This window comes from Lagopus muta, chromosome 26, assembly GCF_023343835.1.
Source record: "Lagopus muta isolate bLagMut1 chromosome 26, bLagMut1 primary, whole genome shotgun sequence".
NCBI lineage: Eukaryota > Metazoa > Chordata > Aves > Galliformes > Phasianidae > Lagopus > Lagopus muta.
In genome coordinates this window covers 2,183,548-2,211,057 of record NC_064458.1, presented here as the reverse complement: position 1 = coordinate 2,211,057, position 27,510 = coordinate 2,183,548, and the positions used below count along the sequence as shown (strand labels likewise).

The 27,510-nt window shown below is 56.6% G+C and overlaps 2 protein-coding genes across 2 annotated transcripts; one reads left to right on the top strand and one right to left on the bottom strand.

Moving 5' to 3' along the window:
* The first annotated feature begins 210 nt into the window (after window positions 1–210).
* HCN2 (hyperpolarization activated cyclic nucleotide gated potassium and sodium channel 2) lies at window positions 211–12,292 on the top strand. Its single transcript, XM_048927494.1, has 8 exons — window positions 211–721; window positions 5,431–5,854; window positions 8,050–8,211; window positions 9,257–9,475; window positions 9,592–9,738; window positions 9,824–10,064; window positions 10,167–10,331; window positions 10,530–12,292. The coding sequence occupies exons 1-8, from the start codon at window positions 282–284 to the stop codon at window positions 11,444–11,446; spliced, it is 2,715 nt and encodes a 904-aa protein (XP_048783451.1). The 5' UTR covers window positions 211–281; the 3' UTR covers window positions 11,447–12,292.
* Window positions 12,293–12,775: 483 nt separating this feature from the next.
* On the bottom strand, window positions 12,776–27,067 carry POLRMT (RNA polymerase mitochondrial). The gene is made up of 21 exons (XM_048927728.1): window positions 26,954–27,067; window positions 26,655–26,750; window positions 25,437–26,101; window positions 24,948–25,078; window positions 23,257–23,443; window positions 22,946–23,095; window positions 22,625–22,792; window positions 22,137–22,307; window positions 21,688–21,927; window positions 20,663–21,442; window positions 20,084–20,206; window positions 18,370–18,492; window positions 17,341–17,517; window positions 16,879–16,965; window positions 16,505–16,618; window positions 15,773–15,825; window positions 15,417–15,515; window positions 15,233–15,305; window positions 14,665–14,747; window positions 14,057–14,127; window positions 12,776–13,327 (listed from the first exon to the last, which is right to left on the bottom strand). Exons 1-21 carry the CDS (start codon window positions 27,009–27,011, stop codon window positions 13,278–13,280), a joined length of 3,699 nt encoding a protein of 1,232 aa, XP_048783685.1. The 5' UTR covers window positions 27,012–27,067; the 3' UTR covers window positions 12,776–13,277.
* Window positions 27,068–27,510: the final 443 nt, after the last annotated feature.

Sequence of the window (27,510 nt, the reverse complement as noted above, 5' to 3'; positions counted from 1 at the left end):
CTCGATCCTTCGAACCCTCGGGGCATCTCCTCCCCCGAGGCCGTTCGTTGGCCGCGGGGCTGCGCGGAGGGCACGGCTCGAATTGCTACGGATGGGAACGGTGGGAGGCATCGCCGGGGATGCGCAGCCGGGGGCTGCGCCAGCGGGGGGAGCTGCGGAGCCGCTGCGGTCCCGTCGTCCGGCCCGCCTCCGGTCCGCCCCCGGCCCGCCCCACGGCGCGGCGGCGGGTACCGCTCCGGTACCGCTCGGGTACCCGCCGGTGGCCTCGGAGACAGAGCACGATGCGATCGGGCGGGGAGGCGGCGGCCGAGGAGGAGGCGGCCGAAGGGGCCAAACGAAGCGGAGGGGCGGCCGCGGGAAGAGCGCGGAGCCGCGGTGGGAAGGGATCCCCGAACGGAGAGTGCCGCCGTGGGGAAACGCCGCGCAGCCCCAGCGCGGAGCAGCCCCGAGAGCCCAAGGTCTCTTTCTCCTGCGGCGGTGGCGGCGTCGGCGGCGGTGCATCCCCAGGCGGGGCCAAAGCGGCCGAGGAAGGAGACGATGCGGGCGAGGAGACCCGCGGGAGCCAGGCCAGCTTCATGCAGAGGCAGTTCGGTGCCATGCTCCAGCCCGGCGTCAACAAGTTCTCGCTGCGGATGTTCGGTTCGCAGAAGGCGGTGGAACGGGAGCAGGAACGCGTCAAGTCAGCGGGGGCCTGGATCATCCATCCCTACAGCGATTTCAGGTGCGCGTCCCGCCGGCTCCCCCCGCATCCCCCTCCCTCCATCCCCCTTCCCTTCCGTGCATCCTCCCGGAGCTCTGGGAGCGCGGAGCAATTGCGGGCATCGCTGCGGCGGGGCCGGGCTCGAGCATCCCCGGAGGCCGCGGTGAGGGTGGTGGATGGAGACGCCGACCGGAGCGCTTCCTCCCGCTTCGGGTTGGGAGAAGGAGGAGGAGGAGGCCGTGCCGTGCCCTGGAGAGGGCACCTTGAGCCGTGCTGGAGGTGGAAATGGGGGATGCGGCCGCGTGTGTGCAGGGAGGAGCTGGCGATGGGCATCCACCTCCCCAAGAGCCGCCGTCCATCCGGGGATGCCAGGAGCTCTCTGCTTGTCCGGTGGGTGCCCGCACAAGGGCATCTTCTTGTCCTTCGCAGGGCCTCGGAACGGCTCAGCACAGCGAGGAGCCGCTGGAGATCCCACGGGGATCGGGCTCTGCCCCTATGGCTGTCACTGCGGGGTGGGGGGAGGGAACAGGGTCGTGCTGATCCCTGGGATCCTTAAGCCCTGCTGCACCCTCCACGGCCATGCACAGCTTTGGGAACAGTTTCCTTCCCCCAAGGAGGCCCAATCCCATCCCTAAGATTGAAGGAATTTGAGGAGAGATTCGTTTAGTTCCCAGCAGGAATAGTGTCCCCGAGGTGCAGCCTTTGCAGCTTCCAGCTGAGGAATGGCAAACCCTGAAAGAAAGGTTGTGCAGGACCAGCTCCTGCCCATCTCCCCAGTGGGGAAAGATCAGCGGGGAATGCTTTCTGGGTTGCATGGAGGCTCCCATAGGGATGTGCAGCCCTTCTAGGGACGGGTGGCTGAGATCCTGCTGACATCTCTGGCAAGTGAGGCTGCTGGGAGCTCCTGGTCCAGTGACTGTACAGAGGGGCTGGGGGCTGTTAGCCAAAAGTCAGGGGGCCAGCAAGTGGCTCAGCACTGAGTCCCTCTGCACTGTTCTGGTGTTTGGGGGCTGCACTCCAGGGCGAGTGAGCAGCTGTTGGGGTTATGTTGAATCCCCAGTGCATGCAGAGGTCCTCAGGGCAGTGCAAGAGGCTGTGGAATGAGAGTCTGTGCTGAGCAGACAGGATGGTGGCAGGGACCAACGCCTGCACCTCCTGGGTCCTGGCCTCATGTTGGCTCCTGTGCTGCTCTGCATCCTCTGAGGTGCACGGAGGGGCAGCTGGAGCCTCCAGGTTGCTCTCCTTGTACGCACAGTAGTGCAGCCACGGGGCTGATATTCCTGCCTGGATCCCACTGCAGGTGTTGCCCATCCTTGCTTGGCTGCTCAGGGAGCAGCAGTGCTGCAGAGCAGGGGTGTGAATGCTGCGTGGCTCAGCTGGTCACGAGGGTGTTCTCCCATGGGAGCTGCGCCGTCCTGCTGTGACCACCGTCGTTCCCAAGCCGTTTGGGCTCCCCATCAGCCATGGGGGTTCCTGGGGAGCTGATTTTGGTTCTCACCTCTCTTGGCCATGGGGCTCTGAGGAGAGGGGTGACCATGTGGCCTCACTGTCCCCATGCTGACCGTGCTGGGGTGACAGCAAGCTGGCAGCGCTCAGAGCTGGCAGAGCTGGAGCCTCTCTGCAGGCGACCTTGGGGGTGTCACCCTGGGACTGTCCCCTCCCAGAGCTTCTGCCACCAAAACCACTGGGGCAGAGCTCCTGCGTGTGCTGTGATGCTGCATGTGGCATTAAAAGAGTTCCCTGCTTGGTGGGGAGGAGCCACGAGGAGAACCAAGCGTTATCCCAACCTACAAATGTGCAGAATAAACAAGATTGGCTCAGTGTGGGGCTGGGAGCCCAGCAGCGAGGAGCTCACTCCATTCATACGCGTCTGTATGTATGTCTGTGTATTTCAGATGATTCCCACCTTCAAATATATATATACCTATGTAATCTGATAATGATAATGGAACATGGACACATCCGTGTTTGCCCTGCAAAGCCCATTTTCCCATCTGAAGATAAAATCATTGCCCATCTGCATACGTGACATCATTTCATAATCAGAGGCATTTGGAGATCTGTCTCCTCATGGATGCAGCACGGTGATTATTCATGCAGAATTCAGGGGCAGATTTGCTCCAGGAACAAAAGTCGCTGTTTACATAAATACTGAATTATTAGGAAGCAGCACGGGTGGCTGTTTGAGATCATGAGCTGCAAATTTAATCAAAGAAACCTTGTCCATCGGACAGTAAGCAACGTTGAGCAGAGCCACCTCATTGCTGGGTGCTCTGATCAGTTGCCTTTTTTCCTTCTGGTCTATAAGGATGAAGGAAATAGAGAGCAGACAGAGACATTGGCACGAGTTCTGTGTTAGTGCAGCTGGCATTGGAGCAGGGCTGTGAGTCAGGGTCAGCTGAGGGCCAAGCTTTGCAGTGACTTTGGATGTGCTGCTGAACTAGGTGCTGTATTTGCATCCTGAGCGAGGGGGCAGGCGGTGCTATGTGCGTTGTGAAGCAATGGGGCAGGGATGTGGGGCTGGAGGAGCACAGTGGTTCTTTGCAGCGTGGTCAGGGTGCTGGGGGGTCCCTTCCTATTGGAGACTTGCGTGAGGCCAGCAGAATGTTCGGCCCATTAGCAACATGCAGGGGTGGTTCAATGAATCACAATGGTCCCCCTTTCCCCAGTGCCCTGAGCATCACTCTGCCAGCTGCCACTGGCTTTCTGCTCCCCGTGCCCATGGCTGGCACTGCCTGCTGCCACCAGGGCAAAATGGCTCCTGCTGCTCCTCTGCTGGCTGGCAGCTGTGTGCCCTGCAGGGTGACCTGGGCTTGCTCTGAGTCCTGGTGGGGACAATGAAATGCCACTGCTGCTGATCCCGCTGTTAGTTATCCCCAGTGACAGCGAGTGGGAACAGGATGAATGTGAGCACACAGACCTGATGGATGGCTGAAAGCCACCGCTTACTCATCAGGAAAAAAGGCTGTGACTGTCTGCCTGGGGGTGACTTTACAGGTTGGTGCCTTTGAGCACTTGGCAAAGACCAAAGCAGCCATCCCTGCCCCATCCCAGGGCTGTTCCTGCACGCAGCAGCGCCGTGCACCGATCCCAGCTGTCTCTTTTGGGTCTGTTTGGTGTTGCACCCGCTGCTCTGCCTCTGCTCAGGCCCAGCTCCTAGCAGTGGCTTCGTAACCCACTTTTCCAAGTGCCCTCATTTTTTAAGGAACTTTGTATTTATGACAAGTTGGCGAATCGCTGCTCCCACTGTGCAAGCTGTGGTGGCTGCATGGTCCCTGTAGTGGTTGCATTCTGTGCTGGGGCAGTGGAGGTGAATGGGGACATCCCTGGTGTGCTGCATGCACACATCCCCTGCCCTCTCCTCCCACTGGGGATGGAGCCCTGGGCTCCCTGCTGATGCTGTTGATGCACTGGGGGGGGCTGATGGAGTGAGGACAGACATCATCCCCACCCTCAGTGTCTGCCAGCATCTCCCGCTGCCATTCCTGTGTTCAATTAGGTCAGAAGTAAGGGAGATGGGGGGGCAAGGATCCTAATTAATTTGTTTGGGGATATTTTTAGCAGCCTGGACTGAATCTTTACTTTTATGCACACGCTGCCCTCCAAGGAAGAAAGCATTGGTGTTGCAGCAGGGCCTCCTCTGAGATCTGTGCTCAGGACCAGTTGCTATTTCCCAGCAGACTGCCCCAGCCCAGCAGATTGCAAAGATCAGAGCCAGCACTGCATGCTGCCCGGCTGGCACCATGATTTCATCTTTGCTCTTCCCTGCTCAGTTTGGCTGATGCCCCAGTGGGACTCCGTGCACTGGGGGCAGCTTGTGGAGCTGGGGGGAGGCCCTCGCTCCCCTCTGTGGGGTCCTGCAGCCTCAGCATCGCAGTAAAACCTCAGTGCCCCCCACCCACCATCACCCCCCCGCTGTCACCAAGGGCTGTGCTGTTCCAGCAACCGAAGCTGGTCCTTGGGGCTGGCTGTGAAGGGAAGAGCACAGCCTGTCCCTTTCTGGCTGCCAGCTTGTGGAGGGGCCCTGGGTGTGAAGTCATCGTTGTGCAGCAGTGACATCACTTGTGGTTGCCATGGCGATGTCTCACACGGGGAAGGTGTCATTGGAGAAAGGTCACGAGCTGGGATGCTCAGCTCCTTCCAGCCTTACACCAAGCTGCAAATGCTGGCAGAACACATGGAGCTGCAGCCCTGACAACGGGGCTGCGTGTCCTGCTGCGACCTTGGTGCATGCAGGAAGGACATGGGCGGAAGGATGGGAGCCAGGAGAAGTGGGGGGCTGAGGCAGCAGCGGTGCAGAGGTGAAGGGGGAGGCATTCTGCTCATTCCCTCCTTGTTCTCCCTCCTTGCTCTGGCTGCAGCTGGACGTGGCCATCTGCTGTGTCCCCCCCATACACTCGCTGTCCCCATTGGGTGCTGGCAGGGATGCTGCCCACACAGTGCTGCTGGTTGGGGTTCCTCAGCCATGATATCTCCCCATTCTCAGGGTCTCCCCCCCTTGCTTCAGCACTTGCCTGGGTTTTGATGCTGACTCAGTCAGACCCCACAGCACGCAGCCCCGAGGACCCACGCTGCACCCATTGCCCTGCACAGCCCCCTCTGAGCCCGATGCTGCCCTACAGTGACAGCAAAGTGCTTCTGGGCCCGGAGGTGGCATAACCTCACTTGATCCCTTGATCACGGCAGTGCCAGGGAGGGCTGCAGTGACCCCATCCTCTGTGTTCCTGCAGGTTTTACTGGGACTTCACGATGCTGCTCTTCATGGTGGGCAACCTGATCATCATTCCCGTGGGCATCACCTTCTTCAAGGAGGAAACCACAGCCCCCTGGATCGTGTTCAACGTGGTCTCCGACACCTTCTTCCTGATGGACCTGGTGCTGAACTTCCGCACGGGGATCGTCATCGAGGACAACACGGAGATCATCCTGGACCCTGAAAGGATCAAGAAGAAGTACCTCAAGACGTGGTTTGTGGTGGACTTTGTCTCCTCCATCCCCGTGGACTACGTCTTCCTCATTGTGGAAAAGGGCATCGACTCGGAGGTCTATAAGACAGCCCGCGCTCTTCGCATCGTCCGCTTCACCAAGATCCTCAGCCTGCTGCGCCTGCTGCGCCTCTCCCGCCTCATCCGTTACATCCATCAGTGGGAGGAGGTAAGGGCTGCTGGGCAGAGGGCATCCGGGGCCAGAGGAATCCCAGGCGTGCATACAGACTGTTAGGAGCAGCCCTAGAGAGTAGCCCTGCAGAGGAGAAATCCACCCGCGGGTGCTGGTGGATGAAGAACTTAACATGAGCCAGCAGTGTGCTCTTGCAGATCAGAGAGCAAATGGTATCATGGGCTCCATCAGAAGAGAGCTGGCCAGCAGGGATTGTCCCTCCCTACTTTGCCTTTTTGGGCCCTATCTGCTGCACTGCATCCAGATCTGGGGCCTCCACACAAGAAAGACGTGGAGCTGTTGAAGAGGGTCCAGAAGAGGCCACAAAGATGAGCTGAGGGCTGGAGCAGCTCTCCTAGGAAGACAGGCTGAGGGAGCTGGGCTTGTTCAGCCTGGAGAAGAAAAGGCTGCGGGGTGACCTCAGTGCAGCCTGCAGTACCTAAAGGGAGCCTACAAACAGGAGGGGAATCAACTCTTGGAAAGGGGAGATGACAGCAGGACAGGGGGAAATGGTTTGAAGTTGAGGGAGGGGAGATTGAGGTTGGATGTCAGGGGGAAGTTCTTTGCTGTGAGAGTGGTGAGGTGCTGGAACAGCTGCCCAGAGAGGCTGTGATGCCCTGTCCATCCCTGGAGGTGTTCAAGGCCAGGTTGGATGGGGCCCTGGGCAGCCTGGGCTGCTGTGAAATGCGGAGGTTGGCAGCCCTGCCTGCAGCAGAGGGGTTGCAGCTTCGTGATCCTTGAGGTCCCTCCCACCCCAAACCATTCTGTGATTCTATGGATGCTCCAAACAGCACCAGCTCCTCTGGGATGGAGGAACGGCCCCAAGAGGGGACTTGAGGAGCGTGCTTCTAGGGCTGGCAGCATCCTTCTGCATCCCCAGTGTCTGTGGTCTGTGGGAACGCTGACAAAGCTGCTTCTGATGACTCCTCGGGGCTGCTGAGCTGCGTGTGTGCATCCAGGTTTGCATTTGTGCGTGCGTGCCGAGGTGCTGGGGATTGCACAGCCCTGGGGAGCTGCAGGAGCTGCTTGGCCCCTCGGGGTGCAGTGGGGGCTGCAGGGGCTGCAGCGTGCTCAGCTCTGCTGCGTGGGCTGCAGCTCCTGACAGCACTGACAGATGTGGCCGTGCAGGTGCATGCTCATGCTGCAGCGTGGAGCTGTCTCTGCACACAAGCCTGGGAGGTGCTGGGAGCCTTCTCACCCTCCTCTGCTTCATTTATTCCCAGCTGCTGCATCCCAGCTGCCCACAGCATCTTCCTGCACCTCCCTCCAGCAATCCCCACGTCCCCGAAGGTCCCCACCACCAACCCTCTTGTCTACCCCTGCCATGGGTCCAACTCTTCACCCTTTTCACTTTCCGAGGGGAATCACCCTGCGGATGAGCTGAGCCGGCGTGTGGCTTGGCAGATTATCCTGATAATCACATCTGCTTACAAAGGGATGGAAGGGGAGGGCAGCCGGACCTGGCGTGCCTTGGGGTGCGCAGCCTTTTGCAGTGTGGGGCAAAGCAGAGCCATGTGCTGGCACTGCAGTCCCATGATTATCATTGTGCCCCACCAATGGCTCCAGCAGGGCTGTGATAACTCGAGGATGGATCTTCCTCCTGCCCTCCCTGTGTGCCCAAATGGACCCAGGAGCCCTTAGAACCCAGGGCTGAATGCAGGGGATGTGACTTTGAGCTGGTGCCCTTGGTGAGAGGCACTGGGGAAGAGCAGGGCTGTGACTATGGGAAGACACAGGAGCACTTGGCTCTGCCTTGTCCTGATCCAAGCTTGCAGGCACCCTGCTGGCTATAAATAGGCAGGAGAAGCACGGGCACCTGGGGCTGCTAATGACATTTTTGGCCAAGGCCGTGCAGGTTGAACCCAGCGCTGCACCATGCAGGGCTGTAGGGGGGTTGGTGCTGCTTCCCAGCTCTTGCTGAGCACCCGACCCCATGGGCAGACAGGGGCTGTGCTGCAGGGATCAGCGTGCACCTTGCACTTGGATAACAGCGCTGCAGGGCTGGAGCTGCATCTGGAGGCTCAAAGCTGGACACGGGGGATATCTATGGGGATCCTGGTGCTGCTGGGCAGGCTGCAGGATGGAGGAGGCAGGGGTCTCACCCACCCTACTCCAAAAGCCCCCAGCACAGGGCTGGGTGGGATGATGCGTGGCCACGCTCATGATGCTGCCTTCCTGCCTCTGCCCTGCAGATCTTCCACATGACCTACGACCTGGCCAGTGCTGTGATGAGGATCATTAACCTCATTGGCATGATGCTGCTGCTGTGCCACTGGGACGGCTGCCTCCAGTTCCTCGTGCCCATGCTGCAGGATTTCCCCCAGAACTGCTGGGTCTCCATCAACGGGATGGTGGTGAGTGCTGCCCTTGCCCTTCTCCTGCTGCTCCCCATTGCCAGGCTCTGCTCCATGCAGCACTGAGGGCACAGCCAACCCAGTGAGGACATCCCTGCCATTCAGCTCGTGCCTTCTGGCAATTTCATCCCAGTTATGGCCCATTTGTGCCCATATCCTGAGCCTGGGCAGCCTGGTGGGTTTCTGAGTGCTGTGTGTCCCTGCTTTATCCCTCCAGTTTGTTCCACACAGGCGATGCCACCGACCCCAGGGCAGGGCAGAAACTGCAGACACTGGAGGCTTGTGGTTGCTGTGGGGTTGGGGCTGTGGCTTCAGGGCTCACAGGACATAAGGAGCAGATTGGTCTCCAACAGGAAGAATGCTGATGCAGCTCTGCCCTCGTCCCCTGCCTCCTTCCCCTTCTCATTAGCAAGAAAGCTGCTATTAATAAATAATGGGACGTATTTCTAATTGCTCCCTCTCAGCCCTGCATCCTGATCATCTCCCTGCTCCACCCAGCTCTTCCATTCTCCTCTTCCTGTGCTATTTTCCTCTCTGTCTGCTTTCCTGCCCTTCCTCTGCTCCCCACTCCTCTTCCTCACCATACCTCTCATCAAGGGGAAACCTCCTTGAGGCTTTGTGCATGGACCCTGGGGGGTCCCATTGCCCAGAACTATCACACCCCTGACCAAGCACAACAGTTGAAGAATGCTGCTGCTGCCAGGCAAGCAGCTCAGTCCCTTCACAGTACCTCTGTGTGTAGTTGTAGCTCAGTTAAAAAGTGCAGCATGCCTGAAGAGTGAAAGGAAAGCCAGGAGAGACAGAGCAGAGAGCAGAAAGCTGCGGGGCAACTGAGTGCTGTGATGGGAGCAGAGCACTGGGGGAATGCAGCCAGCCCTGTTGGTGCTCAGCAGTTGGGTTTGTTTGGCTCTCACCTGCATAGTGAGGAAAGCAAAGGAACGAACAGAAAACTCCCAGTGCTGCTGGGAGAACACGAGCAGAGAGCACAGGACCGGGAACTGCTTTGTGTCCCTGGGGCTGATGGCTGCATTCCTTGTGGCTGCAGAACGACTCCTGGAGCGAGCTGTATTCCTTCGCCCTCTTCAAGTCCATGAGCCACATGCTGTGCATCGGCTACGGCAAGCAGGCACCCGAGAGCATGACGGACATCTGGCTGACGATGCTGAGCATGATCGTGGGAGCCACCTGCTATGCCATGTTCATCGGCCACGCCACCGCCCTCATCCAGTCGTTGGACTCCTCCCGACGCCAATACCAGGAGAAGGTGGGGCTGGGAGGGGACTGGGGCCTGTGGTTTGGTGCAGCTTTGCCCGCTGTGTTTGGGGAGGTGGGGATCCCCCAGCACAAGTCCCAACCCGGTGTGGCCGTTTCTCCCCACAGTACAAGCAGGTGGAGCAGTACATGTCCTTCCACAAGCTGCCCGCTGATTTCCGACAGAAGATCCACGATTACTACGAGCACCGCTACCAGGGCAAGATGTTTGATGAGGACAGCATCCTTGGGGAGCTCAATGAGCCCTTGCGTGAGGTGGGGAGCTCGGGAGCTGAGGATGGCAGGAGGGGGACCTGCTGTGTCACATCCCTCACTGCTCCCCGCCTTCCTTCCCCTATAGGAAATCGTGAACTTCAACTGCCGCAAACTGGTGGCCTCCATGCCGCTGTTTGCCAACGCGGATCCCAACTTTGTGACGGCGATGCTCACCAAGCTGAAGTTTGAGGTGTTCCAACCAGGAGATTACATCATCCGTGAGGGAACCATTGGCAAGAAGATGTACTTCATCCAGCACGGCGTGGTCAGCATCCTCACCAAGGGCAACAAGGAGATGAAGCTCTCTGATGGCTCCTACTTTGGGGGTGAGCATCTATGGGTCCCCGAGCACGGCTCTCCGTTTCCACTTCTCTCCATCAAGACCTTTGGCTGTATCACTTCTTTCTCCCTTCTTATCCCCTCCCCAGAAATCTGCCTGCTGACCCGTGGTCGACGCACAGCCAGCGTCCGGGCGGACACCTACTGCCGCCTCTACTCACTATCAGTGGACAACTTCAATGAGGTGCTGGAGGAATACCCCATGATGCGGAGAGCCTTCGAGACCGTGGCCATCGACCGCCTCGATCGCATCGGTAAGGCTCTAAGGGCTGCAGGGCTGCCCTGCAGGCACCTCCCACGATGCCTCTCCTTGTGCCCTACTGATGGGTGAACAGCCAGAGGGGTACCTGGGCCCTGCTGGGTGCTTGGGAAAGAGGCAGCAGCACGTGGCGGTGCCTGCTAGGGGCCTTGAGCGCCGAGCTTCATTACTCTCCCCATTTCTTTTCTTGCAGGGAAAAAGAACTCGATCCTTCTTCACAAAGTGCAGCACGACCTCAACTCGGGCGTCTTCAACAACCAGGAGAACGAAATCATCCAGGAGATTGTCAAGTATGACCGAGAGATGGTGCAGCAGGCGGAGCTGCAGCAGCACACGGCCATGTACAGCCCGGTGCAGCCCCAGGTCACCTCTGCCATTGCCACCCTGCAGCAAGCCGTCGCCATGAGCTTCTGCCCACAGATGGCCAGCCCTCTGGTGGGCTCCATGGCGCTGGGCTCGCCCCGCATGATGCGTCGCTTGCAATACGCCCAGGCCGTGCCCAGCCCCTTCGCCGTCTCCCCGGTGCTGCTGCAGCAGAGCCCCCCCCAGCAGCAGCCGCAGCCCCCCGTGCCCCACGCCAACCCGTCGCCCTCGCAGGACCAGGCACAGCCCACCTCCTCCAGCACCTTCGCAGTCGCCAGCCCGCCGTCCCAAAGCCCCTTGGCCAGCCGGACGTTTGCCTACGGAGGAGCCAAAGGGCAGCTGGGCTCCCAGCTCTCGCTGAGCCAGCAGCAGACGCCCGGTTCACCCCCACGGTTGGCAGTTCACAAAAGCACACAGGCGCTGCCCACCAGCAGCTTCAGCCAGGATTCACGGCCTCTATCGGCTTCGCAGCCCTCCCTGCCCCACGGGCTGGCGGCTGGCGGCACCCAGAGCCCCCCGGCTTCAGTGCACGAATCCTCTGCTTCCATCGGTGGAGGCCCAGCTGCCACCGCCGTCTCGCCGGGCTCAGGTCCCCCAGCCGGGCTGCGGGGTGCGGTGTCCTCCAGGGGGCCCCTGTCTCACCCTGCACCCACTCTGCAGCAGGACTCGGCGGCAGCCCGCAAGGATTCGGTGGGCAGCATGCCTGACACGGACCCAGCCAAATCCAGGCTGTCTTCCAACTTGTGACCTCCACAGGCGTGGGGACAGGGGTGCTGGGGTGCCAGGGCAGCCAGCCTCCATCCCTTCTGCTCCACCCCCACCGAGGAGCCCGTGCCCCTCGGCCACCTCCACCCCTGCTCCCTGGCTTCATCCCACTGCCAGGGACCCACGGGTGGGCACAAGGGGGGGCCGTTTGCCTCCGACCAAAGTTTGGCCCCATCTTCTGCTCCTTGCGAGGAAATCCCACTGCCCCATAGAAGCCACAGATGCATCATCCCCAGTGATCAACGCTGTATATGATATATATGACCTGAATACAAATCTATATGTGTGCATCCGCAGGACACCTCCCTGGGGTCTTAGGCATGTGGGCCAGCACTGGCACGTCCCACAGCCCCATGGCGAGGGGTGACAGCCAAGGAGTGGAGGTAAGTGATGGGGTCTGAGGTACAGCAAGCCCCCGCAGACTCAGCAGCCCCCATGCCAGCCAGACTTTGAGGCTGGGGTGACCTCAGCCAGGCAGCCCTGCTGCTGGAGCCCAGGGAGCTGAGCACCAGGGCTGCCACTGGCATGGAGCAGCACTGGGCTCTGCTGGCTTGCAGGCCGGGGAAGGCACAGACTGTGTGTGAAATAAGTGTGCCTGTGTGTGTGTGTGTGTGTATATACACAGATGGATGGAAGTGTGCATGGGTGTATGCATGCACGTATGCCCCTGCCTGGCACACTGGAGCCTTCCACGTTGAATGTATGCAGCAACCCATGAGCAAGGAGCCCCATGCCCACCTGCCTTCCTGCAGCTGCAGGGCCAGGGGTCCAGGGCCACACTCCAAGCGTCACCTTTCCATCCAGCCCATCCTGTGCAATAAATGTCAGCAACTGACAGAGCTACACAAGACTCCGTCTCTGCTTCTCCTTTGCTACCATCCCTCTCCCCTGCAGCTCCAGCCCTCCAATTCTGCCAGTGGCCACAACCCGGGCTGCAGGAGGGAAGTCTGCCCTTTAAGAGATGCTTCCCTGCCAGCACCAGCTGTGCAGCAATGGGGAATGAGAGGCACAGGGTACACAGGGCCCCCAAGCATCAGTTACTGCAGGAGATGGAAACAAACAGACCCCTGCAGAAGTGGCCACAGGAGGCTTCTGGCTAAAAATCTAAGAGCCCAGCAGTTGCAACCAGCCCCTCCATGTAGACAACAAACACAGCAGGACAGTTTTGCCTCCAATTCTGCTGCAATGGCCCTGTGAATAACTGAACCCCAACCTGTCAGCAAACAGTGGCAGCCTGGGGAGAAATCAGTCCCACGATGGAAGAGCCCAGGCACCCCATGACAAAGATGCTGAGAAGGATGAACTTCCCACCTCATATTTCGAAAAACATTTTATTTACAGTACTGTACATCTCCACCCCTGAGCTACTGATTTCTTCCTCTGCCTGAGACCCAGCAAGCAGAATTTGAACACATTCCTGGCAAGGGACACAGGTGACAGCCAAGCCAGCTCTGGAGCTGGCAGCAGTAGCACAGACATCTTACGTCAGGGTGAGGATTGCAGAAAGCCAACCCCACCTAATCCCTGATCCCACAGTGCAGCCCTCTCCAGATCCTCAGCTGGGACACAGGCAGTAGCAGCAAATAGCACAGACTCACCCCTAACTCCAGCAGCCCCCCACAGCTGCTCCTGCACTCCTCCAGCAGTCCCACTTTGCCCCCAGCATCTCCATTTTGTTCCTGTGTGTTTTGCTGGGCTGACAGCTGTTCCCCCATGAGCTGCAGGACAGCAGAGCTTTGTGGGCCGGTGCCTACCATCACCTCTAGGCAGCCGAAGTCCAGAGGTGGTCCAAGGCTCCACTGGCTGCTGGGGCTCAGCTGAAGAAATAGGTGGAGTCTATTACTTTGTTCAGGTTGAATTCCCCTGTGAGAAGCAAGATAGACTACAGTCAGAGCAGAGCCTGATGGAGATGGGGGCAAGTGGGAGAGAATTCGCCTAAGCCCAGCTTTTGCTGCCTGCACAGAACTACGTGGGCTCAGGCTCTGCTGCAGGGATCTCAGAGGTCTTTCAGGGACTGATATCCATGCAGATTTATCTGGGATATCTGGGGCAGTGGTAGGAACAGTGAGACAGATAACAGCAGCAGGGAAGGAAGAGGAGACGGCATGGCTCCAGTACAAACCACTGCTGCCTCTGGGACAGACCACAACAGCTGCTCAGTGGCAAAGGCCAGCACTTAGCTGGGCTGCTTTATTTTGCAAAGGCAGAACAAAGGTTAGCCAGATGGTCTGGCAGAGGCATAGCCAAGAGATTAGGAGGAGTCAAGCTAACTAACTGCCTTAATCCCATTGCACGTATATCATCTAGATCCTGCTAATTACGATACTGAGAGGCTCAGTCCCAGCTCCAGGCAAATGTTTCGTGGTTGGAAACAGATGGGCAAAGAGCAGCAAGACAGGGGACAGCATGAGCTGGGTCAATCTAGGGGAAATCTCAGGGGCAAAGCTCTGGGGGAGGCAGGGGCCATTTGCAGGGATGTTACAGTTCAGGAGCTGTCTACATGAGCTCAGAGATTTTGGGGACCATTCCCTACCTCTCTCCCTCATTTCCAAACTTCCTCTGAGCTTCGCAGTTCCCATCCTGTGCTCCTACCTGTTTTGGGAACGTTTGACAGCTGCTCCATCAGCTTCTTCTGCCAAAGGGCTCTGCTCTCTCTGTCAGGGCTGCGTGAACCAGATGGAAAGCCAGTGAGCAAGGGGAGGCCTGGGAGAAGGTTCTCCCTCCTCCACTCCCCAGCATGATATCTTGACAACAGGATTCAGCTCTTCCAAAGCACTGCACACCCCACGGCAGCAGGAGCCCAGCCCCAAATACAGGCACTTCAGATCTGAGGATGTCTGCTTTCATTTGGTTCTGGTGGTGATAAACGAGGTTTGCACACTTGGCCCAAAGCAGTGCTCATCATCACCACTCCTTACTGCCTTGTTCAGTGTGGGAACCAAGGCACATACATCATGGCCCATCCCAGGCCCACAGAAAGTTACAAGCACTGACTTCTACTTCAGTTCTGCAGCAAAAGGATGCAGATATACCTTGTGTTCCATGCTGAGATTTAAGGCAACTCAGGTGTCAGTTGAGGAGGAAGCAGAGCTTCCCTTGAGAACAACCCCCAGGCAGATGACATAACCTGGGACAGCACAGCAACCTTGGGGTGGGGAATCAGCATGGGCAGGAGAGTGAGGGCTGGATGCAAGCAATACCTGCAGTAATTCTTCAGCATGAATTTGGACAGATCCTCCAGGATCTTCTGGCTGTGCAGAGCCACGAACTGCTGCCGACAGATCTGATCCAGGGAGCAATGGTGAGTGGCAGGTTAACAGGCATTTTCCCCTCTTTCCCCTCAGTGCTGCTCAGCCAAGTCAGAGGTAAGAGGAGGGAAAGCAGTGGGCAAGAGTGAGAAGAGGGGGGAAACTATCAGACAAATCTGAAAGGAGTTGTGTGGGAAGCAGAAGCTGACCCCCATTTATCAGTCCATTGCACAACAGCCCTGCAGCACTTCCAAAGAGCCCAGGGCAAGAGAGAGGCACTGACTCTGCTTCATGCAGTTTGGAGCTGAATCTGCCCTGCACCCAGCTGAAGGCTGTGAGGAGGGGGGGCAGCAGCACCAGGAAATCATCTGCAACCACCAGTAAGCATCCCAGGTTCACCATGCTTGGGTAAATAAAACAGACTATGGAGCAAAGCTCAGGGGAGGGAAGGGCTGGCAAGTGCCCAGAGGACAGATCAGCAAGATTACTGCTCACAAAGGATTTGGGAGGAGACTTTTACCTTGTTCATGATGTCCACAGTGAGTGCATGAGTCCAGTAGCAATCATGGACTGAGACAAAGGTCAGACCCTGCCTGAGAGGCAGCAGAAAGGGTCATGAAGTAGTGCTGAGAGCTCCAGCTCTCTGCCGTGACGCCCTGCTGATGATCTCTCAGCAGAGCCCAGGCAAGAACCCTGCTCCCTACCTGAAGCAATGCAGAGCCGTGAGCATCATGTGGGTTGAGTCCAGGGAATGGATGAAGTTGGGTGGGAAGGCATTTTTCTGCTTCACTGTATCAGGCTTCCTGCAACACAGAATGGGACAGGGGAGGAGCTGGGGCATTCTCAGGGCTCAGGATGTGAGCCAGGGCAGAGCCAGCCAAGATTTGGGGTGATGGGGCAGCCCTGATGGGCCCCAGCTCCTCCAGCTGACTTTCCACGGCTCAGAGGAATATCAGGAACTTTGGAACAATTTGGCAGGTTCCGCTGATGGGAAGGTTTTATCCCCAGAGCACAGACTGAGGCAGCAGAAGCTCAGTGAAAACCATGGGTTCATACTTACTGGTTGTTGTTGCTGGAGTTTTTCACACTCAAGTTCTGCATGCTGCAAGTCAACTGCGGGGGGAGAGAAAGGTGATCAGCACTGCTGCTGAATTCTGGGAGGGGATCATGCCAACAAGGTATTCCACGCTCTGCAGGAAACATCTTTCCTAGATGGGGATGTTGGCAAGGCATTCCAGTCACTGTGGCAGCTGCCATTTCCCAGTGGCACTTTGCCTGCTTCCCCTCCAAAGGATGCTGGCAAGCATCCTTCACCCCTTCCTAAGGAGATGCTGATTCACTCCTGCAGGGGCTGAAAAGAGATTTCCTGGAGGTGGGAGGCACCTGCCCGCTCCATGGCCAACGTGAGGTTGCAGGAGAGTGGCTGTGAGGATGGGATGAGACAGGATGGGGAGCCGTGAGTCAGTGCAGCAGCGTGTGGGAGGCGAGAGCAGCGAGACTGAATCACGCGAGCCCCGAGGAGGGCTGCTCAATGCAGAGAATGGGTCTGTGCCCCAGCTGCCTGAGTGGGATGGGAGCAGCAGATTCCTCAGCAGCACGCCCACACTCTCCAGTCTCTGTGATGAGGCTGGAGGATGTGCCTGCACACACGAATCCTATCTTCTCTGCGAGTTCACCTGCAGGCGATGCAAACTGGCTGGCCTTGTGCTGACTGCCTCGAGGTCTGCTGCGCTTTGCCCTGCTCCTCACGCCTGGGTGGATGAATACCTTCGTCCCACCACCATGCACTCACCACAGTGGGTTTGATCCGATAGTAGGGCTGCACGATGGGGAGACCCAGCGGGGTGACCCACTCCACTGTCCGTCCTGACTGTGCAATGAGCTTGGCGCTCTCCGTCAGCCAGTTCTTGGGCAAAGGGAAGCAGGGAAGAAAGTAGCTGAAGTTAGGACACACACAGCTGGACAGACCTCATCCCCTCCCAGCACAAGTCCAAATTCCTGCCAGACTGAGCGTAGCTCTTATGGGGGAGCCTGGTCCATCACTAGGCACAACCCCACACCTCTGGGATTCTCTTTGGGTCAGGACCCCATGGAGCTCCTTCCTTCTCTTGTCTTTGTATGGGTGGACAAGGGAAGAAGAAAGGGGAAAGAGAGGAGGCACCTTACCTGGATATCTCGAGTCGCTGAGAACATCTCCTTGATGCCATTAAACACCTGCCTTACGAGGTAGTGAGATGCCTCCCATAGGTACTCCTGCACAGACCAGAGGCACAGTGAGGGGGATGCAAAGGGGCAGCAAAAGATGCAAAGCGAAGTAATGAGAGTTAGGGTAAGCTAAGAGAGCAACTCCCATCTCAGTGGCAACAAGAAATGGTAGCAGGTCTCCAAGAGCTCTGCTGGAAACAAGGGGCCCACTTCCATAAGCACTGGCAGCCAGCTCTCCCCCAGAGCCCCTCCTGCAGGAATAGGGAGGTTCAGTTCTGCACATCCTCTGCCAGCTAAGATTTGGGAAAATAAGGAGAGGGCAAGGAAGGAGGAAATCCCACAGTTCTGGGTAGTCCAGGTACCCCTCCCAGCAGGGACTGAGTCGAGGAAAACACTGCTGGGAGGCTGTGGCATGCCTCTTACCTCAGGGAACTCAATCTCCTTCAGACGTTTCTCCATCTGCAGCCTCCCCCCATAACGTGTGACGCCGTAAACCACCGTCATCACCGTCTGCTTCACCACCTTGCGGCCAATGAACCCTTCCAGCACCTGGGCAATTCTCAACCCTTCCTCAGCATCCTTCTTCCGAAACTCCTCCACCTTAGGAACAGAGTGCAGTGGGAGTCAGAGCCACAGCAGTGTGCTGGCCCAAGTCCCCTGCTGAAGGACCTTGTGAGACCCCCCCCCCCCTCCCCTCCAAGCTGTGTACTGCCTTGCCTGAACTCCCATCACAACCTCAACGTCCCACCTTCACCTGCCCTGAGTAACAGATCACCTGCAGAAAGAACACAGAGGCACCTGGATCTCACAGCCCACTGTGCTCACAGGAACCAGGGCCTTCCACTGCTGGGTGGTGCCAGGCATCACAAGGACACGGTGCTGCCACTGCAGCACAGGATTTGGGTTCTCCTGCCTCTGCCACCCTGAGAGAAATCACTCACTCTATGCGTACCCCTCTTGGCCACTGGTGTGCTGCTGCCCTGTGAAACATGTGGATTTCCAGAAGGGAGAGACAGCTGAGTCTGGCTGGGCTCAGCACACTTCCCAGCAAGCTCATTTCTCATCATGTCTTGCCAAGAAAACTGACATCTTGGCATCAGTGCCAAGGGCTGAATCCCTCCCTGCTCCCTCCTACCCAGCTCAAATGAAGAAAACCATACAACCTGCAGGCCAGACAGCTGCTAACAAGAGATGAGGAACACTCTACACTCGATTCAGGTCAGAACTGACAGGGGCAGAAATCCCACAGGACTTCTCAGGACAGATCTCCAGCCAGATCCCATTCCAGCTGATACAACGATCCCCGTTTGGGGATGGGGAGATCCTGCCTCCAGTCAACCCACATTCTGTCAGCTTTCTGTATGCTGGTCTCATCACAAACCTTTCCCTCAGGATTCTATGCGATGAGCAGGGTCCAAAAGGACATTTTCCCATCTCCCCATCACACCTCACCTGCTGGGCCACCGCACTGTAGACATCCTGAGGGACACTGCAAGGCATCAGATTGACAGAGATTGCACCTATAAGGTCCCGGCCGAGCGCTGCGTAGTGCTGCAGACCATTGCAAGAGCCATCCTGCGTGTGGGAAGAGAGCAGGGTGGAAGCAAGGCGTTAACACAGAGATAAAAGAAATGGAAAACCATGGAAGTACGACATCTGGCTCTAAAAGGGCGACTGCCATTTTCTTCCCAACTCTTTGGGCAGGTTTGCAGCTGATCTCCAAGCAGTGGCCAGGTCTGTAACAGCTTCCATTTCACTTCTAACCATCTTGCTCCTGTTTGGGTCTCACCGTTATCTGCTGTTGTCTGTGGAGTTGTAGAAAAACCACAGAAACTCACAACACTCTGTTGTGAGTTTCTCCCCACCCATAAATTTTCTAAGAGAAAGCACCATGGACACAATAAAATACAGAAAATTTGAAGAAAACCAAACGTGTCTGGGATGCTAAAAGTGGTCCCACAAGCTGACAGTCAAAACAGACCTTGGAAAACCCAGGAACAGGACTGGAGTCAGGCAGAGACAAGCTGAAGAACCTTCTGCAAGCCTTCAGCTGACTCCAAAGCTCCAGCCATGCTGCCTCTACATCCTTTTGACAGGAGAGAAATCCAGCTCCCACCCAGACCTTCCTAAAGCTGCAGTCAGACACACAGATCAATTTGTCAAAGCAGCTGGCCTGATAGCCCACCTGGGACCAAGATCAGCCAGGATGAGACAAACAGGACCTCAATGACAGCACAGGAATGTCCTGCTGCCCCCAGGCAGCACCAGCTGCTTACGACTGCCCCTGCATCCCCTGTTCTCAGCCTCTGCCTGAGCAAAGGCAGCCTGAAGCTGCTGGTAGGATCAGCTCTCATCCCTCCTCCTCCTTCCCCACACTGCAGTGCAGTGAGCTGGAGAACTGACAGTGCTTGGGCAGCCCTGCTGCTGCAGAAGAGCTGCCTCTATTAGCCAAGCACTGATGACTCAGGTGGAAACAGACTCCTGTGCCCTCCAGAAAAAGTCAATGCTTGAATTCTATTAACTGCACCCTCCACACACCCCCAGCTGCTCTCTTGATCTCCTGTTGTCATAACAATATCATCAGAGCCCTTCAGCTGAGACAGTCTCACGTATATTAGACCACTGCTCCTGGCTGAATACATCCTCATTCTCCCCCTGCACACTTCGTTAGGGCCATCAGATCTTCTAACGAGATAAATATGTAAACCCCTCTCATCAGAAGAAGAATTAATCTCTGTCTCCCATGTAGCAGGGGGATTTATCAGGGCACCAGATGCAGGAGGCTGCTACCCATTCCCATATTTATCCTCAGAGGTCCACACCTCCCATCTTTTGCTCCTGCAGAGCAGCTTGCCTTCAGCCATATCCCAAAAGACTCCCAGTCCCCATCCCACAGCTGGATAAGAGAGGACTGGCCTGGTTCCCACTCTGCAGGCCGTTTGGCTGAAGGCAAGCAAAGCAGCACTGAACTGCACTGGTTCATTCATGGCTGCATGTAGCAGCCAGTCACTGGGGTTTCCAAACCAAAATACCTGTAGGCTGTGCTTCTTAGGAAAGCCTAATAAATAATACAGCTGTATGCTTCTGCTCTGCCCTGAGCTCCCTGCCCTGTCCACTCTCCTCCTTGCTCAGCCACCCAGGCTGTGCAAATCTGCCAGGCACCCACCTGGTGAACTGGGAAATGAGAGATGAAGGCTGCTGGATTTGGTGACCTCGAGGCTTTGGCAATTTCCATGCAGCATGCCAAGACTTGCCAGGGTTCGTCAGTGTTCATCCACCACTTCCTGCCCTGGGAACAGCAAAGCACACAGTAGCAGGAGGAGGCAGCAAGTGAGCTCCTGGGCTCTTAGGAACATTGGGCAAGGCACCTCCTCTCACCATGCCTCCACCTCCCCAACACTGCACTGTGTTTTCAGACAGAAATTTGGTCATCAGGAAACTCTGCAACGCTTCTGCTTTGCTTTTTCCCCTTAAAGCACTATCTTTCAGGATGTTGCTTATTCAAAGCTAATCAGATTTCCATTCTATTTTACTCCCTGGAAGCTATGCTAAAGAAGAGGAACGCTTAAAGCCTCCTTTGAAATTAAAGAAAACGTTGATGCCTCTCAGCTGTTTGGAACAACTCCTACTTGAGCTCAAACAGGGTTGAACTTCCCTGCATTTTCATTAATCAGTTCAGCTGGGAGACTCCCAATCTGCTCAGGGTTGGCTGCAGCTCAAGCATCTCCCTCTGAGACCCACGCACCGTGAGCGGGTGGTCAGCAGAGTCCAGGATCTCCTCCATGATTTCATTGGCATAATCCAACCGCTCCTGCAAGGCATTCTTCTTCTTCAGCCCTGTGAGGTTAATGAGGTGGATCTTCAGCCAGTCGAGGCCCTTTGGGCCCAGAGGCCTTCCCTCTGCAAAGAGCAGGATGGCACGAGTGACGTCGTTACCCAAGTGATTGAAATAAGGTGGGCAAGGGTAAGTCCTGCCACGGAAATCCATGTTGTGAGGAAACCAAAACACTTTGTCCCTGACATAGTTGGCAATGGAGAGCTTATAGAGAGCATCCATGCGCAAACTGTGCATCTCAGCTGCCTTCTTCTTGCACAGCAACAACTCATGCTTCTGGGACTTGTGCAAGGCAGAAGAATTGTTGGGAGGGACAGGAGGTTTGGGGGCCTCGGAGACAGGTGGTGGGATGTCCAGCTTCTCGTTGCCTTTGTCATTGAAGATGGAGATGATGATATCCAACACTGGCTGGTTAATCTTCCAAGCACAGTTGCCCAGCTGGTTCAAGGCATCCAGCACAGGGTGGAGGTTCGCCTGGGGACACTGATCCAGGAGCTGCTGGTGCTGGATGGCCCCATCCACGTAACGCATCAGTTTGGTGTCACTCAGGACAAAGGCACCAAAGTGTGGGGAGGTCCAGGGGACAGGAGGGCACAGCATGGGTATGGCAGAGGAGTTAAAGGTCAGCACGGCCTCTGCAGCGTCCGACACAATCTGGGAGAAAATGGGATGGGGCTTTATCAGCCCAACCTGGAGGGGAGAATCAGAGAAGTGAAGGTCAGCAGTAGAAGAGTCAGGGGGAAGCCTGGAAGAACACATGGTCAAGTCCCTAACTGTGTAACAATCACATTAATCACCCTGTTTGTACAGAACCAGGTGTTCCTTAAGATCTCTGAGATAGAAAGGCACAGGGAAGGGAAAAGGGTCCTGCAAGGACTCAGTTAGCATGAAGAGGTGATCTGCAATGTCCCAAAGCCCCTGGGGATGAGAGTTACCTGCCAGCTGCTGCGGAAGGAGTAGATGTGGTAGAGGACAGGGATAAGTTTGGATGGCAGGCGAGGGTTAAGGGTGTTCCTGGGCACCTTGACAGCGTGCACCAGGACCTCCAGCAAGTACATTCCCAGGCGCATCAGGAGCACATATGGCCAGCTGCAGTCCTTTAAGTTCAGGGAAGGCCCATAGCCTGCTTCTGCCACCAGCTTCTCCCAGTACTCACGTGGCAAGAACTCACTAGGCTGGGAGAGGAAAAAAATCAGGTCAGGTTGATCTCTGTACCTGAGAAGGATCCTCTTGCCTCCATGCATCCCTGCCTGATGGTTCTTATATGGCCTCTGCAGCATCAGAATCTGGACTTTGAGCATGTGAGGATGCACAAACCATCCAACCCCACCTCCACTCTGAAACCCACGGGCTCCAAGAGAACCCCTCTCCAAGGAGAGCCTACCTGGGTATCCTTTGCCAGCAGGTGAATGTAGTTCTCATAGATCTCCTGCACCTTCTCGAGCTGGCCACTGTGCAGCTTCCTCTGGGTGAGGTATCTGTTGTAGACTTTAGAGCCCAGCTCCCTGGCTAAGACAGCCAGGGATTCTCCTTGTGGAGAAAGGCTGTTGAGAGTCTGAGAAAGGGGAAGGCAAAGAGGGACTTAAGGAAAGAGGAAGAGAAAAACGGAGCAGAAAGACAAAGCAGGAGTTAAAGTTCCTGTTGGGGAACAGAAAGATGCTGATTCCCATGATGCTGAGCAGGTGAGGAAGGAAACGTGGCCAGAACAGAGGAGAGCTTCTCTGTCTGCTCAGCACAGGGTGCAGACAGGGCCTGTACCTAAAAACTTGGGTAAACCTTGAGATTCATGCTCTGTTTCTGCACTGTGGTGGCCCTAAGGTTGCCCAGGAGGCCCCATTCCTAAATCTCACTGGGGTCGGGGCAGGGTCTTACCTGCATCATGATGTCCACATACTCCTCATCAGGCAGCAGACACAGGTAGGGGTAGAGAACGCTGTGCCCTGACGTTGTCTTGACCTGGGACATGTTGTGCTTTGACTTCTGCAGGGCCTGGAGGATGGCATCACGCCACTGAGAACGAAAGCTGGCCAACTGCTGGCGCTACACAAGAAATGGAAGCAAAACAGCCACACTGTGGGGAGAGTGCATCACCAGGAAACCCTCCCACTTTAAGGCTATAACCCTGCAGGTCTTCCCCACAGAAACCCTGTGGACTGAAGTGCCCTCCACCTCTTCAGACACCCTGATATTTACTGCTTTGATGGCTTGTGGAGTCAGAGGTTTGGTTGACTCCACTGACTCGATGGTTATGGTGCTGTTCAGCTCCATCTCCAGCTGCTGCTGGAAGCGCTCCCGCAGCTCCTGCACAGAGAAATCCAGCTTGGGATACGACACCATCTTCTTCTGCAAGAAGAGGGAGGCAGTAAGTACCAAAAGCCAGAGGAAAGGAAGCTATTACAGTCCTGTGCTGGACCTGAATGCATCCTGAAGACATCTGTGAATACATCTGGCCAGCTCCACCAACTCCCCACGCAGCAGAAATATCTGTGAGTTCAGTGGCTTACCTCAGAGTAGAAGTTCTTGAGCAGAGCAGCCTTGCAGATCTCAGGTTTGGGTGGAGGAGGCAGCTGGTAGTCAGGCTGGATAATCCTGATGGCCTTCAGCACCTTCTCCTTCTCATCTCCCTCAAAAAGGCATTTTTGGAAGAGCTCATCCACATGGAAGCCATCTTTCTTCAGGTGTTGCACACACCTGAGGAGAGCAGATGAGACAGGACTGTGTGCACATGGACAGGAACCAGCATACAGTGAGGCAAGGAGCAGTAAGACTTAGCATGGAGAAAGCATGTTGATGCTCCCTCCTCAGGATCCAGGGGCCTTGTCTGTACCAGGCTGTTCCTACCTCACTTTTGCCCTAAACAATGTCACTTGGGCCCACGTGAGACACAGCACAGGACAAGTCTTGTAGCAACTTGAACCTCATTGTGCTGATGCCTGCCCAGAACCAGATAGGAGGGAGAGTGCTGCAGCAATGGGAAACCTGCAGCACACCAGCTCTCCCTGCCTGCCACATGCAGCCAGACACCAGCAAACAGATCTCCAGGCTGCAGGAGCTGCTGGGGTGGGAGCTGCCTCCAGAGTACAGCCTGTCCTTGACAAGGTCACCAGCCTCAGGTTACAGCCGTCAGTCATCCACCTCCTCCAGCCCACAGTGCTGCTGAACAGGCAGCTTTCACCTTCACACATGGATGGGGAGGCTGATCTCTACTGCCTTTGTGAGGGGGGGAAAAAAAAAGATGCTGCCTTGTTGCCTCCTCTGTCCTTAAATGCTCCTCCTATCCCCACTAGCCTGGTCCAGCACAAGGGAATGCAAGGTAATGGTCACAGCCTGGACAAAGGGGCAGTGAACAACTGCTGCCATGGGCAGACTGGCCCATCCTGACTTCAAATTGGGAGAGCACATGTGAGGATTCACAGACACAGCACCAGCAAACAGAAGGAGTTGTGTGAAAATGCACACACTCTGATGAGGCTTGGAGCTGGCAAATCTCTGCAGATGTGCTATAAATATTTGCCTCCTGACAATCCTACACGTTTACTGCTGGACTTATGCAACGCTCACACACCTAAGCAGGAAAAGCAACACAAGTCTTTTCTAGATCAGCTGACCTGAAAGTCATTCACTCAGAGGCTGGGATTTCACTGGCTACCTTCAGCCTTTCAGTTCAGGTCCATGAAACCCATCTGAATCTCCTGGTCACACTCCTGCAGTGAAATGGGAGCCTAAAAAAATCTGCTGTCTGGCTCATCCTGCCAGGAAATGCTGACTCCACCAGACTGGGTGGAGGAATTAACCCTACTGGATATTGATGGAGAGCCAAACAGGACAAACATTCCCACCAGAATGGGTGCGGGACCAAGGGGCACCTGATTGGAGAGGGGCTGCTGGCAGCCCATTGGCAGCAGGTACAGCTTTGTCCAGAATTCAAGCTGTTTTCATCTACATCTCCCTTCTCCACAAGATCTTGGACAAACTCTTAAGCTGGGGTGGTGAAAACATTTCAAAGAGCCCTAACCAACCCCTTAATCTGGCCGTGAGAACCATGCCACAGCACCCAGACATGCACACAGCAAGGCAGGCTTTCCCTACCCTGAGCCAGTGCCTCCTGTCCCCAGTTCGTGCCCTCGTGGCACAGTGGAGCTGCAGAGATGTTGCCCAGAGCACGAGGCTGCCTGGGGGAAGAGAAGTGCATTACCTCCAGATGGCTTTGGTGGATGACTGGCTCTGTGTCATGCACTCCAGCAGTATTGCGTAGGAGTCCAGGTTGGGCCGCAGGTTGATGGACTCCAGCATGGATAGCAGATGGATGACACGGTGCAAGCAGCCCTGGGGATGAGAAGGGATGGAGGATGTGGAAACAGACACCAGCAGCACCAAATCACAGCTTCACACCCCTCTGCTCCTTCTCTGGTTGAGTCACATCCATACTACCCCACCCCTTTCCTCTCCTCAAAGCCAGCTCACAGGGATCAGTGGCCTCAGCCCAGCTGTGTCCATCTCAGCAAAAACTGCTGAAGGTAAATATGACAAACAGAGAAATCATACTGCAACTACTGCTTCTACAAGCGTGGAGCTCTTCCACCTCAGCCAGCACACCTCCAAGCCTTGCCTCTCAGAAAGCCTGGCACCAAAGGGCCAAGATCAACCGAGACAAGGGCAGCAGAAGGCCCCCAAAGCTCCATACCTTTCTTGCCCAGCCACGCATCACCACATTGTATGCATCAACATTCAAAAGCTTCCTTTTCATGGGGTTGCTGTGATACAGCAGGAGGAACTTCTCAGCCTCCTCTGGCTGCTGTAAGTACACGAGGCACTCCAGATTAGACTGGATGGTCTGCTGCATGATCTTGCGCTGGCTGCTCCTATCCTCATGCACACGTTGAAACTTCTGTGCTTTCACATCTTGCTTCATCTCTTCCACCCTGGGCTTATGGCAGGTGTTGGCACTGCTGGGACCAGCATCACTCTGGTTTCTGGAAGCACTCGCTGTAGCCTTTGGACTCTTCTGGCTGTTCTTGGCTTTGATCTTTGTCTTTGCCTTTGCTTTCACCTTTGTCTTCACCTTGACTTTTGTTTTGACCTTGGGCTGGCCCTCCAGAGTCATCTGGGAGGCTGCAATGGACAGCTTCTTCTCCACCTTCAGCTGCCGGATGTACATTTCCTTCTTCAGCTTTTCTGTCCAGCTGCTGGACTGCCTGGGGACCACGTGCTCCACTGCTGTGTTTGCATCCACTGCTTTCTGCAGCAGGTCCTGCTGCCTGTTGCTCTGCAGCGGTGCCAGTTCCACTTTGTTGATTGTCACCTCTGGGATGTTACTGGTTTGGAGTTGCTTCACTCGAGCTTTCAGCACTGCCAGGAAACACAGCCAGGACAGAGATGAAGAGATGTGAGACGCAGCAAAAGTCTGGGTCCTACCCAGCACCTCACTTCTGGCAGAAACGTGCTCAGGAATGAGGTGATGAAGAAGGTCACACAAAGACTTTCTCCCTGCTTAACCAACCCACCCATCCCAGCAGCACCCAGCAAGCAGCTGCTCTGACCACACCTTTCTGGGAACCACCTATCAACTGTGGTTTGCTCCAGCATCCAGGGGAACTGAATAATGTCACTGCAAGGGAAAAACCACCAGCTCGTACCTTCATCGAGCCAGAACTCACTCTGGGTCAGTCTGCAGGGCCCTCCTAGGGCATGGGAACCACTTTTCTACAACCCCTTAAGACCATCTGCATTTGTACGACAGCTCAATGCTCTCTGAAGGCCTTGGGACAGGACAGGCCTTGCTCAGGGAAGCCAACAACTCTGCCTCACATCCTTCAGCAGGTCACGAGCATTTCCAACCCCCCCAATCCCAGGACACCGAATGAAGGAGAGCCCTGCAGCTCTTCTAGGAAACCCTGCTCACCTTCCAGCAGCTCCGTCCTCTCACAGATGGCGTTTCTCCTCGCCTTTTCCTTGGCGCTGGCTGAGGTGTAACACCTGAGGACGCTCCATGGGATCCCTGCAACAGGACAGGACGTTGAGAGGAGGCTCCCATCACCCCCACACCACAGCCGGACCCCCTCAGCAGGGCTCCCTCAGTACCACCAGCCTAGGCCCCGACCCGGCCCTAAGCAGCACCACCAGCATCCTCAAATCCAGATCTGCCTCGGCTGCACCCACCCGCCCCGCTCCTCTCCCCCAGCCCCATTCCCGGCCTCTCACCGCCGCTCCTCAGCCGGGCCGGGCCCAGCAGCGCCGCCCGCAGCCTCAGCAGCGCCATGCTGCCCCACTACGCCGCCATGCCGCGCCGCCCGCCCTCACTGCGCAGGCGCGACGCGCAGCCTGACGGGAGCGGTACCTCCATTCCGCACTACAACTCCCACAACGCACCGCGGCAGCGCCGTTTTCCCTCTCCCCACCCCCCCCGCACCCCGTTCCCCCCCGTTCCCCCACCTCGCACCCCCTGGCGGCCGCGGGCTGGGCGGTGCGAACTGACGGGGCGGGAGCGGAGCGAGGTCACGGCACAGCGCGGGATGGGCACGGAACGGGGTGAGCCCCGCTTGGTTCGCACACAGCGTTTCTGAGCCCGTGATGCTGCTCGGGGAGTATGGAGCAGACCTCGGGGCTGTGCTGGGAGGGCTGCTCCGCGGTGCTGTCCGCACCCACGGGGAAACCGAGCCCTGAAGCGGGAGACCGGAGGATGAGGACAGCAGGGCGGAGAGCACCCAAATCCTTCGGAAGCCTCCCAGAACGGGATCGAAAGCGAAGCGGACGCAGAA

Excerpts from the sequence above, each read along its gene's own strand:
- HCN2 (XM_048927494.1), top strand. The coding sequence starts at position 282 with ATGCGATCGGGCGGGGAGGCGGCGGCCGAGGAGGAGGCGGCCGAAGGG. Across the intron at positions 8,212-9,256 it reads TCTCCATCAACGGGATGGTG|AACGACTCCTGGAGCGAGCT; the intron begins GTGAGTGCTGCC and ends TTGTGGCTGCAG. Across the intron at positions 10,332-10,529 it reads CGACCGCCTCGATCGCATCG|GGAAAAAGAACTCGATCCTT; the intron begins GTAAGGCTCTAA and ends CTTTTCTTGCAG.
- POLRMT (XM_048927728.1), bottom strand. The coding sequence starts at position 27,011 with ATGGCGCTGCTGAGGCTGCGGGCGGCGCTGCTGGGCCCGGCCCGGCTG. Across the intron at positions 26,102-26,654 it reads GAGGACGGAGCTGCTGGAAG|TGCTGAAAGCTCGAGTGAAG; the intron begins GTGAGCAGGGTT and ends GTTTCCTGGCAG. Across the intron at positions 13,328-14,056 it reads GTCAAACGTTCCCAAAACAG|GGGAATTCAACCTGAACAAA; the intron begins GTAGGAGCACAG and ends TGCTTCTCACAG.